Source organism: Microtus oregoni, unplaced genomic scaffold (genome assembly GCF_018167655.1).
Source record: "Microtus oregoni isolate MIOR12 unplaced genomic scaffold, Mior012 000033F_ref0000390, whole genome shotgun sequence".
Lineage (NCBI taxonomy): Eukaryota > Metazoa > Chordata > Mammalia > Rodentia > Cricetidae > Microtus > Microtus oregoni.
The window spans coordinates 27,324,607-27,345,235 of NW_024543092.1; the positions used below are offsets into that span (position 1 = coordinate 27,324,607).

Genomic DNA, 20,629 nt, shown 5'->3' on the forward strand with positions numbered 1-20,629 from the left:
TCAAATTTCACATATGAAAGTGGGACCCAACCCCATGGATAGGAGATATTTATATCACTCCCACAGAGGCAAATGTGATCTGCAAACAAGTTCTTTTTCAAAACAATTCTAAATGAAATTTTCTATAAGATTTCATTCAAATATTTCCTTCCTACTTTTCGTAGATTTCCCCTAAATACCCAAACTCATGTTCTCTCTATCACATAATCCCCCAATCCAAAAAGTAGATAAAAAATCAAAAATAAAAGAAAACACAAAAACAAACAAACAAAACAATAAAAACATTGAGACAAAAATATACCCAAAGAAATAAAAATCTTATAAAATAATTATTTTGTGATTTGTGAAGAAGTATCCATCTCTGGAGTGTGGCTGAGATATTCAGTGACACTTTATTGGAGAATAATTATTTTCTCTTTGCTAGCATGGATTAATTACAGTATTATCTTGAATGGAGGAGGAATATTCAAGGTATTTTAAGGATGCACATTTACTTTAAAGTACTATTGTAAATTTCCAAGGAAAAAAATTTAAAAAATTAAAGTGCCTAAATTCTTGTAAGACAACATTTTGGTATTGGACTGTTATTTATATTGCTCAAAAAATGAATAAGCTGAGATGTGTCTTAAATTTTATTTTTTTTCATTTATGGTATCCCTTCATGGTATCTATGAATATCTATATTTTACACACTCACACACATATATGTCAGAAATAACATATTTACATGAATTTCAGTTCGTATGAAGGAATAAAAATATTGTCAATTATATCATATAAACATCCTAGGTCAGAGCCTAGGGTTTATGTTAAACAACAAAATATGACCCATGCATTTACAGTATATTATTTAGTGAGTTTTTAGCACTGTATAACAATGTTCAACTTAAAGCAATACTATAATTCAGTTATTTTAACTTTTATTGAATTTTTATAAACACTATTACTTAAATCAATATCTTCTGCATCCTTGTCTTAAATCAACAAGATAAAGGTTTCATCTCCATCACCCTTTTCACAGCATCCTTCACTTCCTTGTTCCTTAAACTGTAAATCAGTGGGTTCAACATGGGAATCACCAGGGTGTAAAATACAGACACTACCTTCTCGTGTTCTAAGGAGTACTGGGAGCTTGGCTGAATATAACTGAAGCTGATGGAACCATAGAACAAAGTCACAGCCGTCAGATGGGAAGCACAGGTGGAGAAGGATTTGCGTCTGCCTGCTGCGGAGTGGATCCTCAGGATAGCAGCCACAATGAAGATGTAGGAGATCATCACAGTCAAGAAGGTTACCATTGCAATGACTCCAGAGAAGATCAAAAGCAACAATTCATTAATGGAGGTGTCGGAACAAGACAGCTTCAGCAGGGGAGGAAGGTCACAGAAGAAGTGACTGATGATATTTGGCCCACAGAAAGACAGTTTCATTAAGCCAATTGTATGTGTAAGTGAATTAATTAAACCTCCTGTGCATGAGCCCAAAACCAGCCCAACACAAACCATTTTAGTCATGGAGACGGTATATAGTAATGGGTTCACAATGGCTACATAGCGGTCATAAGCCATTGCAGCCAGCAAAATTCCCTCTGTGGTAAGCAGTGATACAAATAAAAAATATTGCAGGATGCATGCAGAGAATGAGATGGTCTCTCTTTCAGCAAAGTAGTTCAGCAGCATTTTGGGGGCAAATACTGAAGAATACCATGCATCCACAAATGACAAACAGCTAAGAAAGTAATACATGGGCGTGTGGAGTTTAGGTGTTATGTAGATCAGAAAGAACATACCTACATTCCCTAACAAAGAGATGGCATAGATCAACAGGAACAATATGAAGAGGAACACCTTGAGTTCATCACGATCTGTCAATCCCAAAAGGATAAATTCAGTGACAAAAGTAAAGTTGACATCACCCATGAACTTGTGTGTCTTGGTACCTGTTAATGATGGACTCAGATAAATGGACCGTATCAGCAGAATATCAATATCTTAGGAATTCCAAACTAGACATTATCTGTAATATAGAATTCTCCCCTCTGGTACCCCTGCTTCTATCAACACTAAAGAATTTAATAAAAAGTTCATTTTTTGATGCTCTGTTTTGTTGATTTTTGGTACTATTGTCCATGATTAGATAAAGAAAATACTGGATTCTTAGGCAAATATATATTAAATTGCAATTCTTACATTTCACATAAAACTAAACAGAAGTCTTGCTAATGACAGTAAAAATCTTATTTATAAAGCATAAGAACTTATGCTGGAAATATAATCTTTGTTTCCATTTTCATATTCCTCTTTTATCATTTAATCAACATTAATAGCAGCAATGCAAAAATATATCAACATATAATCCATGTTAAAAACCTGAGATAATTTAGTCAGAATGAATCTCAGTGGTATAGCATTGCCTTCTGTGATTATGAACCAGCATATACAGTAGTGTAATACTGATAATTATGTTTACTTTATGCTTTCAAATTTGGTCTTAACTCTCCAAGTGAGTGTGAGTGTGTGTATATGTGTGCGTGCATATGTTAGCAGTTGTGTATGTGTGTATGTCTGTGTGTTGGCATGTGCATTGAACGCAAGGACTTGTGCATGATATTTAAGTCTTCTGCACATTGCCTGTGCCTGTTCGTTTTCTTTTTAACTGTGTCAATAAGCAGAGGCCAGGTACTCATCTCTTACACTTACTCTGTGACTCAGGACTCTGAGGTTTACTGGCTTCCATAGTCTATATAAAAATAGATGCCTTAAAAATATAACATATATTTAAAATATTAAGACAACTCTTTGCAAATTGTATTTTGCTTTCTTGGTGCAACCCAATCTTTAAAGTAGGCAATGTCTGTTAGTTCAGTGTTTCCCTTGAACTCAATTTTTTCTTTACATAAATGTTACAAATAAAAAAATATAAAACACATACTAACTGCTTATTATGAGAAATATTTTTGTTTTGTTTTACTTATACTATTGTGGTCTTGCTTTCTATCTGGAGAACCATGTACAATTTAGAGTTTAAATGAACATGCCTGTTTGACTTATTCTAAATCACATTCCAAACTATTGATCCCCAAGAAGAACATTGTGTAACTAACATTTTTAAATGTCTTAAAATTCTACTCAATGCTGATTTTATTTACTATTATTTATTATTATTTATATTTTATCATATTATTTGTAACTTATTATTGTAATATTGATTATTAATTATTCTGCAGCATCCATGGCATAAGTGTCCTTTTTTAATACACTTGATTCCAGTTATTTCAAAACACAGTACCAGTTCAATTTATTTATATCTTCCTTTTCTTGCTTATTTTGGAAATGACAAAACTATAAAAAAGTGAAGGATGCAAAGATATCATTGTCACAGCTGGAGGCCAACCCATCTGATGTCATCAATACCTTCTGGAGCACAGGACATGACTCAGTGATTCAGTAAACTTCCCTGAATCTTAGTATTTCTGAAAACTAGACAACTGACAGCATTGTCTAAAGAGTAATATTGAACAATGATGTCATCATGTGTTCATTTGGGATTCTTTTCACTTATACTGTAATTAAAAGTTAGAAAAAGAACCACAGTTCATAGGTATTAAATAATTTAAAGAAGAAAATAATATCTTATCTATATTATTATATTTAAGTGATAAACATAAGAATCTATTTTTACATAAGTATCTATTTTAAACTATAATTCTTATTTTATGATGTAAGTGACCTAACACACATTTGACTTAATATATTTTTGAGTGCGTGTTTGTAAGTATTGAAGCATTGTAAATACTATTTGATGTTCATGTAGAATAAGAAATGTAATTAAAACAAAAAAGTAGATAAGTGAATTTCAACTAGTCTTCTTTCTGTAATTTGGTGACTCAATCAGAATAAAATCTTAACGTTGAGTTTAATCATTAAGACAGTAGTTAAATTATATGATAGTTTATTTAATAATTAAATAAATGGAATTAGTTTACAAGAAAAAGAAAAAAAATATCCAACATCACAGCCCCTCTAAGGACCTAGTGGCCATCTTTGTACCATGTTTTCTCTAACATTCTTGCAAACAGAATTTAAAACACAACACTAAAGGTTCTTACTTTTAAAATGATGGGCAAATTCAGCAAATGACAAAAGTTGGAGGTAGCACTGGAGAAACTGAAGTCTATCCTTACATTTAGGAGACTCAAATTCACAGAAACCTTGAAAAGAGAATATGAGTGAGGTTATTAAAATCATGACAGAAGACAAGTTGAGATAAGATGGTCTGTCTGTTATATATATGCCTTGGTTCAAATAAAACCTTCCCTGGAGTCAAACTCTGAAGGCTGTAATACACGTTTTACTAACAGTTTCTCTGTGTTTCTCCAGGGATTTAAGAGGCTCATAGGAACTTAATGGCTCCCCAAAGGCATTCCATTTCCTGAATATTTTAATGAAAAAAGTATAGTGAAAAAGTAGACCATATAATTTAGAAAAACATAGCAACAAAAACAACACATATCTTTTCTTAGTACTTGACCATGCTTTCTAGAACAAGTGACTTTGATTTAAGTCACAAACAAAAAACAAGCAAATGAAGAGAAATACCAGTGAATCCTATGTTGTGAAGAACAGAATGGGAAATAACAAAATCCATTTTTGTCTTAATGACATCAGATAACAGAAATCACATCAAGTAAAATCAATGCCACACCTTTAGTTGCTCAATGCTTTCTTCATCTATTGTGTATCAGCTTGTGCAGAAATTACCAGTCATTTACTTCACCTTATAACATGTCTGCATGCAAATTTGTAGGAGTGTTTTAAGCTGCTCTCTACACATATGTTTAAGTAAGAATTATTCTCAAATGTCAAAGCTACAGATAATTTCCTCTAAAGCGTATGCCTTGATTTTCTAAAATAAAAACTAGCCCTGTGAGGTTTCTCATGCCTATAATCCCCAAAGCAGGCATTAGGGATGTTGAGACAGAGAGATCCCCATTGTTCTCGAATACTTTAGGATACTACTTAGTTCCAAGATCACCTGACCTGTAGAGTCTTGCTGCATACTGTGGCCTTGGTCTGCGCTCTAAATGCTAGACCCCAATTAGTGAGCTTCGGGAAAGGAGGCTGGAGGTTGAGAATACTAACGCAGAGACAGACCGACATACAGACCTTCAATCACTGGTACCAAAAGCCCCTCTTTAATAGCATCATGGAGGCTTAAATACATTGCAGTCAATGGTCAACAGGTGAAAACCCCATCCTCTGATCCTCTAAGCTAGGCACAGCTTCTAGTAACTTCAATTAGAAGGTTCTAGTAGGGTAGAGCAGCTGAAAGCCAGGACTCAATTAGTCCCAACAGAGTAACATCTTGAAAATAACAAATAAAAGAAAGCAAACATCCCCATAAAACTGAAAATGACTCCATAATGGCTACACCAGGCTGCACTCCCACAAACAGTATGTGACAGATTTCCTTTCCCATACCCTTGCCTGCATTTGTTACCTTTTAACAACTTACACTTCCTAACTAGGGTAAGAGGAAGGAGATATTTTTTTTTTAATTTTTTTTTATTGCGAAAAGAAGAAAAAAAACATAAACAAAAAAACAAGTTTCCACCTCCTCCCAGCCTCCCATTTCCCTTCCCCTCCTCCCACCCTTCTCCCCCTCCTCCCACCCTTCTCCCCCTCCCCCTACTCCTCTCCCCCCCCCTCCCTCTCCAGTCCACAGAGCAGTCTGGGTTCCCTGCCCTGTGGTAAGTCCTAGGTCCTCCCCCCTCCGTCCATATCGAGGAAGGTGAACATCCAAACTGGCTAGGCTCCCACAAAGCCAGCACATTAAGTAAGATCAAAACCCCCTGCCATTGTCCTTGGTGTCTCATCAGCCCTCATTGTTCGCCATGTTCAGAGAGTCCGGTTTTATCCCATGCTTTTTCGGTCACAGTCCAGCTGGCCTTGGTGAGCTCCCCGTAGATCAGCTCCACTGTCTCAGTGGGTGGATGCACCCCTCGTGGTCCCGAATTCTTTGCTCATGTTCTCCCTCCTTCTGCTCCTCCTTGGGACCTTGGGAGCTCAGTCCAGTGCTCCTGTGTGGGTCTCTGTCTCTATCTCTATCCATCACCAGATGAAGATTCTATGATGATATGCAAGATATTCGTCAGTATTGCTCTAGGATAGGGTCATTTCAGGTTCCCAATCCTCAGCTGCCCAAGGAACTAACTGGGAACCTCATCTTGGGCACTAGGGAGCCCCTCTAGGGTCAAGTCTCTTGCCCACCCTAAAGTGGCTCCCTTAACTAAGAATTGTGGTTCCGTGCTCCCCTATCCACCTTTCCTTTATCCCAATTCTCCTGTTTCCCAGGTCCCCCCTCCTTCCCTTCTACCTTTTCTCTCCCCAACTCCCTTTACCCCCATCCCACCCCATCCCCAAGATCCCATTTTCTCCCCGGAAATTTGGTCTACTTCCCTTAGCCAAGAGGACAAAAGAGGTGAACCTAAAGAAGCTAAGAAAGAAGGTGAACCCAAGGAAGGAGATATTTTTAAGATTTATTTCTTAGTTATTTTAAAGATTTAGTTCTTAATTATTTGTCTTCATTTTCTTGAGAAGACCTTTGTTAATCCCATTGCCCATTTTTTTTTTTATGTTGGACATACATAGCTAGTTTCTTTTTTTTAAAAAAAAATTATTGAGGAAAAGAGAAAAAAACAAGTTTCTGCATCCTCCCAGCCTCCCATTTTTTCCCCCTCCTCCCACTCTTCTCCCCCTCCCCCCACTCCTTTGTCACCCCCTCTCCAGTCCAAAGAGCAGTCAGGGTTCCCTGCCCTGTGGAAAGTCCTAGGTCCTCCCCCCTCCGTTCCTGTCTAGGAAGGTGAACATCCAAACTGGCTAGGCTCCCACAAAGCCAGAACATGAAGTAGGATCAAAACCCCTTGCCATTGTCCTTGGCTTCTCATCAGCCCTCATTGTTCGCCATGTTCAGAGAGTCCGGTTTTATCCCATGCTTTTTCAGTCACATTCCAGCTGGCCTTGGTGAGCTCCCAATAAATCAGCCCCACTGTCTCAGTGGGTGGATACACCCCTCGTGGTCCTGACTTCCTTGCTCATGTTCTCCCTTCTTCTGCTCCTCATTGGGAACTTGGGAGCTCAGTCCGGTGCTCCAGTGTGGGTCTCTGTCTCTATCTCCATCCATCGGGATCAACCTACCCCTGGACCCAGCAATACCACTCTTGGGAATATACCCAAGAGATGCCGTATCATATGACAAAAGCATTTGTTCAACTTTGTTCATAGCAGTATTATTTGTAATAGCCAGAACCTGGAAACAAGCTAGATGCCCTTCAATGGAAGAATGGATGAAGAAAGTATGGAATATATACACATTAGAGTACTACGCTGCGGTAAAATACAATGACTTCTCGAATTTTGCATGCAAATGGATGGAAATAGGAAACAATATCCTCAGTGAGGTAACCCAGACCCAAAAAGATGAACATGGGATGTACTCACTCATAATTGGTTTCTAGCCATAAATAAAGGTCACGGAGTCTATAATTGGTGATCCTAAAGAAGCTAAATAAGAAGGTGAACTCAAAGAAAAACATAGTTCTCCTCCTGGCTATGGGAAGTAGACCCATTGCCCATTTTTAAATTGAGTTATTTTCTTGGTGCTTATTATTTTGAGTTCTTAGTACGTTCTACATAGAACTCCTTTATAAAATGTATAGCTGCACATGCATTTTCTGCCTCTTTAGTTGGTTGATCATGTCTCTTACTACAAAAAGCTTTTTAGCTTAACAAGTTTCCATTTACTATTAGATATGGAGTGCTTTGTACAGACTGGCATTTTTGCTTCAGAGGAATTATGACCATTATCAAAATAAAAGAAAATCTATAGATCCCCAATTCTGTCTTTTCTTTTCAAGAAATATCATTTTCTGTCTCCAACCTCAAAGAATCAATGATGTGTTTAAAAGTCCTTGTGTGATGTCACTGCTTTTGTGTGTGGCAATATAAACTTGTCTCGCCTCCTGAGAATTGCTTCCCAGAGTTTACACAGAAAACCCAATACTCAGAGGTTCAGATGTTATGCAAAACAGTGTACTTAACGTACATTTATTCTCTCCTCTTGCCAGACATTTCTGGATTATTAAGAAAGCCTAATACATGGAAAATGTGTGACAGTACTACAGAACTGCCATGCTACAGATGTAATAACACAAAATCTGGCTATTTAAAAATAATTTTAATCCATATTTGGTCAAACCTCTTAATATATACATCATGGCACAAGATAGAGGACAAAGAAAGCATTATATTCATTTATACCTGGATGCTTTCAATCCTATTCTTGTGTTTGGAGTTATCCATTGTTGACAGTTGTACAAGTCATTAACTAATTGTTCTATTCCTACTGACAGATAATTTACTCTATGGATTTTACACACTGTCACCAAACTGACATTTTTGCAAGAGTCAGCAATTCACAGCAAAACCACCATAAGTTTTGTAGTATTAGTTTTAATGCATTAAGGAACTAATTGTTTTGAAGGAATATTTAGAAATGGAGTTTTCTAACCTATTATCATCATACACTTCTCCACTAGGAAACAACACCCATATCATTCAGCCACAAATTATAATAGCTATTTAAACACTTGACTACCGTTATCCTACTCATCCATACATATTTTTTAAATTAAAACATTTGTCTCTCTCTATATGTGTGTGTATATATATATATATTCTTAACTTCAGATTATCATAGTTTGTAATTAATATACAGAAACACATTTATATGTATGCATATTACTACAATAATTCATTAGAAGCATATGCATACAGAGTGAGGTTTACCATTAAACTGAGGATATTGCTAATGTTATATTTGTGTTATAACTGCCAGGAACTGGGTTTCATGTCCAGCATGTGAAAATAATGGTAGGAGAAAACCAGCAAGGGGAGAGACTAGGAGGAAGGGGGAGGCAGAATGAAAAAATATACTCAGAGCTCTTTAACTCAAAACCAGAGAATTGAGAATAAGCTCTAATTTTGTTACAGAAAGGATATAGAAAATGAACTTAAAAATTAGAAAACAATTCCTAAAATATTTTGTGTTAATCATACAAAACAAAATGTAATTCTGAATAATTTCTCCACAAAGTGAGAATTACATTGTAATGAAAGATGTTTATTATATGCTAGGTGTAATAAAAATGGTACTTAGATAAATATATAAATAAGTAATTTTCAGAAGTATTCAAATATGTTTTAGATATTATAAAGATTAAATATATAATAATATAAACATACACGTGCTCACTACTGTCTAATAAAATACTTTAACTTGGTTTATGCAAATATATAGGTCTTATATAAATATTGACCTATTCAGAATGAGAAGGCAATTGAACAATAAATTATATAGAGAATACAACATTGTTTTCTGTTTGGAAATGATGCTGATATTCTATAGTAGGAAACTGTGAGATGTAAAAGATAAATATAAGTTTACGCCAACCTTAGTGCCAGTTCCTAAATAACTTCTTAGTAAGTGAGTTCCAGGAAAGCATGTAGAGAACATAGTAGAAAAGTCCAAATGTCTTTAAACTTTAATGTTTTACTTACCTATTCTTCTTCATTATATACTATTTTTATTGTTATTGTTATTCTTTCATAGGTTACATCCTGACTGCAGTTTCCTCTCCCTCCACTTCTCTCACTCATCCACCAACATATACCTCCCTTCTTCCCCAGATTAATTTTTCTTAGCTTCTCTTCAGAAAAGAGCAGGCCTCCCAGTGATATCAAGCAAGCATGGCATAATGAGTTACAGTAAGACTACATCCTCATTTCCACACTGGATGAGGCAACCCAGTAGGAAGAAAGGGGTCTCACAGGAAGGTAAAGGAGTCCGAGTCCCTCCCACTTCCACTGTCAGGAATTCCACAAGATCAACAAGCTCTAAAACCATAATGTATCTGCAGAGGTCTACAAGCAGAGACCCACGCAGGCTCTGTGATTGTCACTTGAGTTTATATGATCTCCCAAGAGCTCTGATTTGTGGGTTCTCAAGCTGTGCTCTAGCTCCCACATCCTTCCTCCCTCTCTGTACCCACCTCTTCTTGTGAAGACACTGTCAGTCATGCCTTCTGAAGTATTCTACACTACCCCAGAATATGTTCAAATTTTCTAACAATTTAAAAATTAAATGTAGTCAGCCAGTGGTGGTGTACACCTTTAATCCCAGCACTCAGGAGGCAGAGGCAGGTGGATCTCTGTGACTTTGAGCCAGCCTGGTCTATAATAACTAGTTCCTGGACAGCTATAGCACTGTGACACAGAGAAACTCTGCCTCTAAAACCCCTCCCAAAAAGTCAGCATTCACATGATACCTTCCTGATATATCCATTATGAACCCAATATAAGTGGTGTTTATTGTCATAATACAAAAATTTTACTATTGACTTACTCCATAGAGTTTTTAGGATAAAATAACTCAGGAAATAGCTAAGAAAGTGTGATTTATGATCTCCTATTTATTTTTTGTGAATATACGCATTTCTTCTAAAGTCTAATTGATATCATAGATGTATGATCCTGCCTTTCATTTCCATTGCATAAGCTCATGAACCATTGGGGCATAGAGCATATATTATGATACAGCATAATAAACAGAAATGGTTGTGGCAATTTTACATTATGAAAGACTAAGTTGAGAGATGAGAACAATTGTGAGCACTTACAAAATCTTCATATTACAGAATAATTATCTTTTAATTTCAAAAAGTTAAGAAAATCTATTGAATACAAGAAGAACACTTTCAGTGTGTATAGACCATATATTTGGTGTTACATCTCCAACAAAATGACTCTATGGAATAGTGTTAGAGTGGACATAAACTCTGGGAATACATATTTAGAGGACAAGTAAAGTTAACAGCTGTTTAAAGCAAAATGTCAGAGCAAATTGGATTTTCCTCAAAATCGTTGAAACGGACAAGTTAATCAGGCTTGATTTTTATTAAAAGATTTATTTTAATTGTATAACTTTTAACTAGGTGGAATTCAGTTTCCTAAAATGAATCAAGGCCATACTCATTTCGAATTCCCCTTCCTAACTTCTCCCAAATACCCCCACTTTGTCTCTTCCTTTTGCAGTTTCTACTGTTGTTGTTTTAGAAAAGAATTTCTCCAAGGAGATACGTCGTGCTTCTTTGTCTCTTAAAAACAATTCTTTATAAATAAATTTAGGCTTTTTAATTTTTACGAAAAACAGATATACCTCAGTATTAAAAACATCCTGGAACAATTCTAAAGTAATGAATTGCAGGCTTTGCCTCAGATTATGGTACTCAGCAAAGATTGAATCCCATCAAGTGAAGTCTATATCTCCCCACTGTGGATGTGAGAATGCCAGTAAATCTTTTGCAGAAACCAGGTACAGGCGCTTGGTCTTGGTTAAAAGATAAGCTGACATTTCTGAACTTAGAGCTGTTTTGGTGTAACTCGAAACATTGTTATTCAGCCATATAGCTTACTATAAAAATTCTATAAAATTTGGAAGATAATTATTTCTGATTTTAGTGAGAGTGTATAGACCCATATAAAAGATTCATGGACGTCTAGTCATTAGGCACATTTTAAATTTTTCTGAGGCAATATAGTAATTCACAGTTAAAATCACTAAAATATTTTGGTGTAAAATTTTATGTTACTCTTATAAAAGACTAATAATTTTCCATGAAGTCAGTTTGAAGATTCACTTCAAGTTTGCAGAGTCAGAGAAAGGATAGAGTCAAGAGTTGCTCCTTCCCCTACAAATGGATCTCTTAGCCGCTTTCTTCACATCCTTGTTCCTCAGGCTGTAAATCAGAGGGTTCAGCATGGGAATGATCAAGGTGTAAAACACAGCAGACACTTTTTCCTGTTCCATGGAGTACTGAGAGCTTGGCTGGATATAACTAAAAGCCACAGAACCATAAAATAATGTCACAGCTGTCAGGTGTGAGGCACAAGTAGAGAAGGCTTTGCGCCTCCCCTCTATGGAGCGAATTCTCAGAATGGCAATGAGAATGTGGCTATAGGACACAATGATAACAATAAAGGTGAAAATAGCAATCACTCCAGAGAAGATCAAAAGCAGCATCTCATTGATGTGTGCATCAGAGCAAGAAAGCTTCAGAAGAGGGGGGATGTCACAGAAGAAGTGATTCACAATGTTTGGACCACAGAAGTCCAGTCTGAGCAGACCTATTGTGTGAGTCAGAGAATTAATGAGGCCACCCAAGTAACATGCCAGAACCATCTGAGTGCAGATGCGGTGGGTCATAATAACTGTATACATTAATGGCTTGGTGATTGCCACATAGCGATCATAAGCCATCATAGACAGGAGGATGCCTTCTGTGGTTACATAAACTGCAAAAAAGAAGCTCTGCAGAACACAGGCAAAGAACGTACTAGACTTGTGTTCTGATAGGAAATTAACCAACATCTTAGGAGCAAAGATAGTAGAGTAGCAGATGTCGCAGAAAGAAAGGTTACTAAGGAAAAAGTACATTGGTGTATGAAGTTGAGCATTCAGCCAGATCAAGATAATCATACCCCAATTACCACCAAGAATGACAAGATAAATTACGCTGAAAATTAAGAAGAGGGGAACTTCCCAATTAGGATTTTCTGTTAAGCCGACCAGTATAAATTCCTTCACACGTGTATGATTCCAAATTGCCATTGTTCAGTAGTCTATATTTTCTTGTTACAAAATAATAGCATGAGACCTAAATGAATAATAGATAAATAGGAGGATTTCCTGAGAATCTGATATCCATTATGGTTTAAGACACTGAGAGGTTACCCTGTGGTAGATGAAGCAATGAAAGAATTATCAATGGTAGTCCATATGTGTTCAATAAAGTCTATCCACGGAGACTTAAAAACTGCAACTTACATTAGGGTATTCCCTGCTATCAGGAAAGGATAAGAAATCTCTCCAATGTTAAAAATCTCTCAGAAGGTAGAGCTAAGATTTGAATTTAGAGGGTGGTGCAAAATCTCTGTTTTTTTTCTCTAATATCCATCATCCTTCTGCTCAGGGGAAATATAAGCTTGCTAAAATCTTGTGACAAGGAAAACTTCAATATTCTGTGGACAGGCATTTGAAAGTACTTTACTTTCAGTGACCCTAAAAACACCTACTTCATTCAATATCATACCCCCACCCTCCTTTCTAAATATCTCCCTTCAAATACGTTCTTACCTTCTGCCTGGATCTCCGATATATGGAATCAATGCCATTTTATACAAGGAATCTGAGTAAGTGCTTAAAGATGGATAAATATTTTCATCTGTTCTTTTTTAAGAATGATTAAGGACTATGAGTGTCATTTTACATAACAATTATTGCCTTCACATTTTTGTTCAATTTCTTTTTGCATTCTCCTAGCATTGTTCTCATTATTAAACATTATAGAATAATTTACCACATTCAATGAAAATAGGAAAAAATGTAAGAAACACTAAAACCTTCAATTTTTGTCTATATATTTTCTCTACAAAAAATGAGCTACAACTTCACATAATTTCTTTTGAAATGATACATGTTTAATTTAATAATAGCTAAGTTAAAGATCAAAGAATTAAATTATATATATGCTTTTTTACATGGGTGCCAAATATTACTATTATTAATATTACTATTATGAGCCTGTATGTTTTTATTGAAATGAAATATTACTTAAATCTACAACCTGACCTTTTCAAGTGAATGATTTCCTGTTAGAAAAGCAAATGCATCTTGAGAATAATAAGCAAATCATAATTAGTATCTAAAAATTAAAGTATTACAGATAATAGAAGGAATGATCTTTATTATACCATAAATGGCATTAATTTCTTGTTTTTATTGCAGTTACTACAGCAATTTACTGAAAACTTGGTGGTGTAAAATAAATAGAATTCTTGTAAGGTGAACATCCAAATAGCTTGGGCTCCCACACAGCTAGTAAGTGCAGTAGGATCACCTTACTAGACCTGGAAGGAGGTGGGAGGTCCTTGGACTCCCCACAGGGCAGGGAACCCTGACTGCTCTTTGGGCTAAGGAGAGAGGGGGAGTTGATTGGGGGAGGGGGAGGGAAATGGGAGTCGGTGACGGGGAGGAGATAGAAATCTTTAATAAAAAAATAAATAATAATAAAAAAAAAATAAATAGAATTCTTTCACTTACAGTTGGGAAATCAGAAGTGTGACACTATTTGAATTTCTGGGTGGAATCAACACAGGTGTGAGGTCACACTCCCACTAGAGGCTCTAAGAGAAGAAGCAATTTGTCACCTATTGCTCCATGTTGGATCTATAAAGCTTCTCTCCCTAGTACATGACCCTTTTTTTTCTTAGGACAGCAATAGAGTGCTTTTGTCTTTCATCACTATGGACTTCCTCCTTTCTCTGTTGAAAAAACAAGTGAATTACATATAGTTTCTATTCTCATAATCCATAATAATATTTTCCTTTTAAGGTGTTTCTCAGACTTACATTTCAATAATCTGCTTTCCCATATGAGGTAGGATGTATTGATCCTAGAGAGTTAAGTTTAAATAGCACCAAGGATTGTGATTAAGTCAGCTATATGTGCAATATTCTATGAAAGACTCTCTATAAAAATCTCTATAAAATCATCAAGTGATTCAAAGAGATAGGTGGGGATGTAAAAAAGGGGGTGTTCCAAGGAAAGAATGCAGCATATTCAAAACCTAAGGTAGATTTGTGGTTGATAGGAGGGCTTCTAAGTGTTCCCAAGTGAAAAGAAAAGCAAGAATGAATTCTAAGGGAGAAAAAAATGCTGTTTCTGTGGCCACTGAAATGTGCTTGAAAACTCTCAGTAAGTTGGGCAAAATATTTGCGTAAGACATCACAGTATGTGAGTTTCATATTTCAGTCTGCCAAAGAACTGACCTTCCTCACACTTTCATTTTAGCTTTTTACGTTTGCATTGCTTGTACAAATGAAATTCCGTAGAAAATGAATCTTGATATTTTTTATATCACTGCTTGAATCAGCATGTCTATTGAATTTTATGGTACTGTAAATTCCCATGTTTTTTTATGAAACACATTTGTATCTCATTTTATAGTCTGTTTAGCATTCAAAGACCATGTCATTTGAAAGGATCAATTATTTTTAAAAAAATATTTCTTTCTTTAATTTTTGATATTATAATACAATTTGATTGTTTCCCCTTAAATTTTCTCCCTCCAAGCCCTCCTATAGCCTCATACTTGCATTCTTTCAAATCCATGGCCTCCTTTGTCATTAGTTGTCATTATATTCACACAGGTGTAAGTATGCACAAATATATATTTTCCTAAAAGCATATATACAACCTACTCAATCTATATAAATGTACACTCCCTTTTTTGAAAAGCTATACATTTTGATTGAAATATTACCTTAAAATAAAGATCTAAGATATCATAGTTTTTATAATATTCTCATTTAATACCAACCTAGGATATATATGTATATATATATATATTTATGATATATATCATATTCATATATGAAATTGGTTTGATTGTCTCTGATTTTTCAAAGTGGGCTTAAAAAGGTGATTTTACTGATCATCACATGAATGAGAAGGAAGGAGGAAGGCAAGTGTGGTAAAAGTAAGTTTCAGTAACATTTATGGCTTTATCCACCAAGCACACAGGAAAAAGAGATAATGCAGAAAAGTATCACCTTCTGTCAGTATATGATTCACATCTATGATGTTAGAGTTTTAACTGGAATATAAGTCTATCTGGGGTTTAAATTTAGGGTTTTTTTCTGTAGTTACTATTGCCCTCCAGGTGTATATAAAGAATACAGTTACAATCCTAACTACCGTGAGTATTCTGCCCTCAAAAACTGTTCTTCCTAAAGACACCCAAATTTTATTTTGCCACCTTCATATAATGAGGATGATGTATCATCACACCCTGTTCAAATGAATAGAATTTTTTCCAAGTCATTTCATGATTCCAGTAAATTAAATATAATGCTTGGTTTTCAGAGAACAATGAGAATAGTTATAACCTTTAAATGTCTTTTTTTTTCATTAGATATAAAAAGATACCCAAAAAGCATATCAAATGCTTGCTACCTTCATACACATGGAAAGAGCTCTTCAAGAAAAGAAATATATTGCCTCAAAGATACCCATGACACAACAGAGACTCTAGTCCTCACACTGTCTGAAGGGCCAGTAACCAGAGGCTGAATAGCCCACACCAGGACAAACCAACCACAACTGGGGAAAAAAAGTCAATGAAATAATTCCTCATGATATTCTGCTGTAATTGTAGAGAGGAACCTCACATGATGATTCTCAGAGAGGTAATATCCAGCAGCTGATGGAGCCAGATATAGAGATCAACAGTCAAAGATTTAAATTATTAAGTTAAATCTAAATTGTTTTAAGGTACTGTTATTTTATTAAATTTATGGAAAATCATATGCATCATATAACAACTGCAATTCTAAAATATTTTAATTTTTAAATTTGCAATTTTCAAAATATATTTGAGGTATATATGAATATAGTATTTAATAATAAATCCTATTTCTACTTACCATATGGAAGAAAAAATAAAGTAATCATAAATTAAAGTTGTAAGTATTATATAAATAATATATTTGCCTATGAGATGTGGAAGTTTTAAAAAATATACAACCCATAAATTAGAACATAATATTCTAAATTTTTTGATCATGATGTTTTACTTGAAAAATAAGTATTGAATTTTCATTAGTGTTCAGGAAATAACAGCAAATATCAAAATTTTGAAGTGAAAACAGCCCTTCCTTACAGTCAACTTATCAAAGCTTGAATGAACAACCCATCTGCTGTAGAAGACCTGGCCTTCACAATTATTTAAGAACTTATTATTTGGAACAAGGTTGCTGATGCTATTTTCTATTCTACTGGGAACAGATTCTGTAGCTCTTTCTGTGTATGTAATTCTCAGTTGTCCACAGTGGAGTCATTACTATCCTTCCTTTCTCTTGAAACTAAACAGAGAGCTTCCAGGCCTCCTAATGTATGTTCAATGAAGCGTTCTTCTTACATGAATGGATATAAAAAATGACCTCCTTCATAAATAATATTCTAATATCATCTGGGATTTGTCTCTAAATTCAAGCATCTTGCAAAAATGTTCAATAAAGACAAGGAAGGAAGCATAGGTTGCAATTTTGTTATGAAATAAATTATTTTATTTTCATAAAAATCAAGAAAAGACAAGAACACAAATAGAAATTTCAATGTCTCTCTGTCCTCAGAAAAAAAATGTCCTGTTTTATGAATATACATTTTATCTCACATAGTATGATTTAATTATAATTCCCTCCATTTTTTTCCTCACAGTTCCTCCTCTTCTCCACTCATGTCCAGATCGACCCTGTTTCTGTCTCTCATTATAAATCATATGAGCTTCTAAGGGATAGTGATTAATATAATATAATGTAATATAATATATTGTAATAATACAATACAATTTGATAACACAAAACCTAACACATTTTAATTGAAATAAAAGCAGAAGAAAGAGTCAAAAAGAAGGGACAAGAATTAGAGACCCTATTGTTTGAAAGCTCAGGACTACCATTAAAACATTAAACTTCATACCTATTTAGTGTGTGTGTGTGTGTGTGTGTGTGTGTGTGTGTGTGTGTGTGTAAGCCCTGCAACAGAATAGTGTATGTTCTAAGCATGCTTCTTTATTCTAGCTGTGTTCATACGATCTTTGATCATGTTATTTTAAAAGGTAATTTTTTGTTGGTATCAATCAATTCTGACTACTGCAATCTTCTGCCTTCTCTTCCACAGGAGTCTCTGGTCCCTGAGAAGAGGGATTTGATGAGCACATCTCATATTGGTATAAGTGTTCCAAAAAGTCTCATTCTTTTCATATTTTTTATTTGGTTGTGGGTCTCTATATTTGTTCTCATCTCTTTCAGGAGGAAGCATCCCTGAGAATGGCTGAGCAAGAAATTCATTTATGAGTATACAAGATGTCATCAAGAGTCCTTTTTTTATTATTATCTTCTTTTAGTAGAACAGCAGTGTTTGGTTTTTCTCTCAGCCCTTGAATTATCCAGTGGCAGGATCTTTTTCGGTTAGGCAGTGACAGCCATGGATTCCCTCTTTACTTAAAATCCCCATGTGGCAGTCAGACTGCTATCTTGTTAAACTGAAAAAAAAAAAACCTCACTTTCTTCTTTACCAAACAAATTTCATTGAATATCACATTTAAATTTGCATGTCCCAGCCATTATCAAAATACAGGTAATTTTTAGAAGTTTGTTTAGTCAAAACCTGCATATATGAGCTTAAGTTTTGTGCAGATAGGTACCACACTTTAAAAATTTAAGAAACTGGTTGGGAGATAATTATTTCTGATTATATGAATACTTTGTAAACCCAAGTGAAAGGATTCATTAAAGCCATAGCATTATGGACATTTAAAGCATTCTCTGAGACAATAAAGTATTTGATAAATAAATTTTACTAAAAATACTTTCATCTATACTTTCCTCTGACTTTTACAAAAGACTCATAATTCTCCATGAAGTCAGTTTGAAGATTCACTTCAAGTTTGCAGAGTCAGAGAAAGGATAGAGTCAAGAGTTGCTCCTTCCCCTACAAATGGACCTCTTAGCCGCTTTCTTCACATCCTTGTTCCTCAGGCTGTAAATCAGAGGGTTCAGCATGGGAATGATCAAGGTGTAAAACACAGCAGACACTTTTTCCTGTTCCATGGAGTACTGAGAGCTTGGCTGGATATAACTAAAGGCCACAGAACCATAAAGTAATGTCACAGCTGTCAGGTGTGAGGCACAAGTAGAGAAGGCTTTGCGCCTCCCCTCTACGGAGCGAATTCTCAGAATGGCAATGAGAATGTGGCTATAGGACACAATGATAACAATAAAGGTGAAAATAGCAATCACTCCAGAGAAGATCAAAAGCAGCATCTCATTGATGTGTGCATCAGAGCAAGAAAGCTTCAGAAGAGGAGGGACGTCACAGAAGAAGTGATTCACAATATTTGGGCCACAGAAGTCCAGTCTGAGTAGACCTATTGTGTGAATCAGAGAATTAATGAGGCCACCCAAGTAACATGCCAGAACCATCTGAGTGCAGATGCGGTGGGTCATAATAACTGTATACATTAAGGGCTTGGTGATTGCCACATAGCGATCATAAGCCATCATAGACAGGAGGATGACCTCTGTGGTTATATAAATTGCAAAAAAGAAACTCTGGAGTAAGCAGGCAAAGAATACACTAGTCTTGTGTTCTGCTAGGAAATTGACCAGCATCTTTGGAGCAATGACAGTAGAGTAGCAGATGTCGCAGAAAGAAAGGTTACTAAGGAAGAAGTACATTGGAGTATGAAGTCTAACATTAAAACAGATCAACATAATCATCCCCCAATTACCCACAAGAATGATGATATAAACTAGGCTGAAAAACAAGAAGAGGGGAACCTCCCAATTATGATTTTCCATTAAGCCGATCAGAATGAATTCCTTTACACCTGTATGATTCCACACTGCCATCATTCCTCATTCATGTTTTCATCATTCTACAGCTCCTTCCTAACAACATACTATTATGAGGTTTAAATGAATAATAAATAAATAAAAAGATTTCTTCCAGGATCTGGTAGTCATCATGGTGAGAGACACTTGGAGCTGACCCTGTAATAGATGAAACAAAGAAAGAAAATTCAGCAGTAGCCCACATATGTGCAAAAAGTGTATACATGGTGACTCAAATTACTGCAGCTAAAATTAGTGTATTCCCTTTTATCAATTATCGCAGAATAGGAAAGGATAAGAAGACCTCTCTTATGTCACAGTGTTCTCAGTTTGTAGAATGGAGATTTTAATTTAGAGGTTTGTATACAACCTCTGTCTTATTCTTTAATATCCATCAGCCTTCTCCTTAGGAAGAATATAAACTTGCTCTAATCTTGTGGCAAGGGAAATGTCAACATTCTTTGGATAGCCATTTGAAAATATTTCATTTCCAGTTAACCTGAACGCATGGGTTTCAATACATAGTCACCTCCACTTTTCCAAATATCTCACCTAAAATACGTCCTGGATCTCTGACTCATGAGATTAATGCCACCCTAAGATGGCATTAATATTGAGACCTGAGCCACGACAATATAGATCAGTGTTTTCATTTGTTCTTTGTCTTAAGAATAGTGAACTATCTCAAGTGTCATTATATATGACAATTCTTTCCTTTTCAGATTTCATTTTGCATTCTGTGAGTGTTCTCTCAGTATTAAAAATAGTAAAGTAATCCATAACACACTTTGTAAAATGGAAATGGCTTTTATGTAACACCAAAATTTGCAATTATCTATATGTTTTCTTTTTAGAAATATAAGGTACGACTTAACACAATTTCTTTTGCCTATTTTTGCATTGTATTGTGCCATGTTTAGTTACTCTCATTCAGAAGGCCTGCTCTTTTATGGAGTGAATTGGAGGAGCAGTGAATCTGGGGAACGGGGGAAGTGGGAATGGGAACTAATTCATTTCAGTCCTGTAATTCTTGGTTGTGAGCCTAGCCTTTAACGGCT

The 20,629-nt window shown here is 35.4% G+C and overlaps 3 protein-coding genes across 3 annotated transcripts; all 3 read right to left on the reverse strand.

The window, feature by feature from the left end:
• Window positions 1-980: 980 nt before the first annotated feature.
• LOC121466577 (olfactory receptor 1052-like) lies at window positions 981-1,919 on the reverse strand. Its single transcript, XM_041680359.1, has one exon. It carries the CDS (start codon window positions 1,917-1,919, stop codon window positions 981-983), a length of 939 nt encoding a protein of 312 aa, XP_041536293.1.
• A 9,868-nt stretch (window positions 1,920-11,787) lies between these two features.
• LOC121466594 (olfactory receptor 1052-like) lies at window positions 11,788-12,726 on the reverse strand. Its single transcript, XM_041680376.1, has one exon. The coding sequence runs from the start codon at window positions 12,724-12,726 to the stop codon at window positions 11,788-11,790; it is 939 nt and encodes a 312-aa protein (XP_041536310.1).
• Window positions 12,727-18,650: 5,924 nt separating this feature from the next.
• Window positions 18,651-19,589, reverse strand: LOC121466593 (olfactory receptor 1052-like). The gene has a single exon (XM_041680375.1). The coding sequence runs from the start codon at window positions 19,587-19,589 to the stop codon at window positions 18,651-18,653; it is 939 nt and encodes a 312-aa protein (XP_041536309.1).
• Between the last annotated feature and the right edge of the window lie 1,040 nt (window positions 19,590-20,629).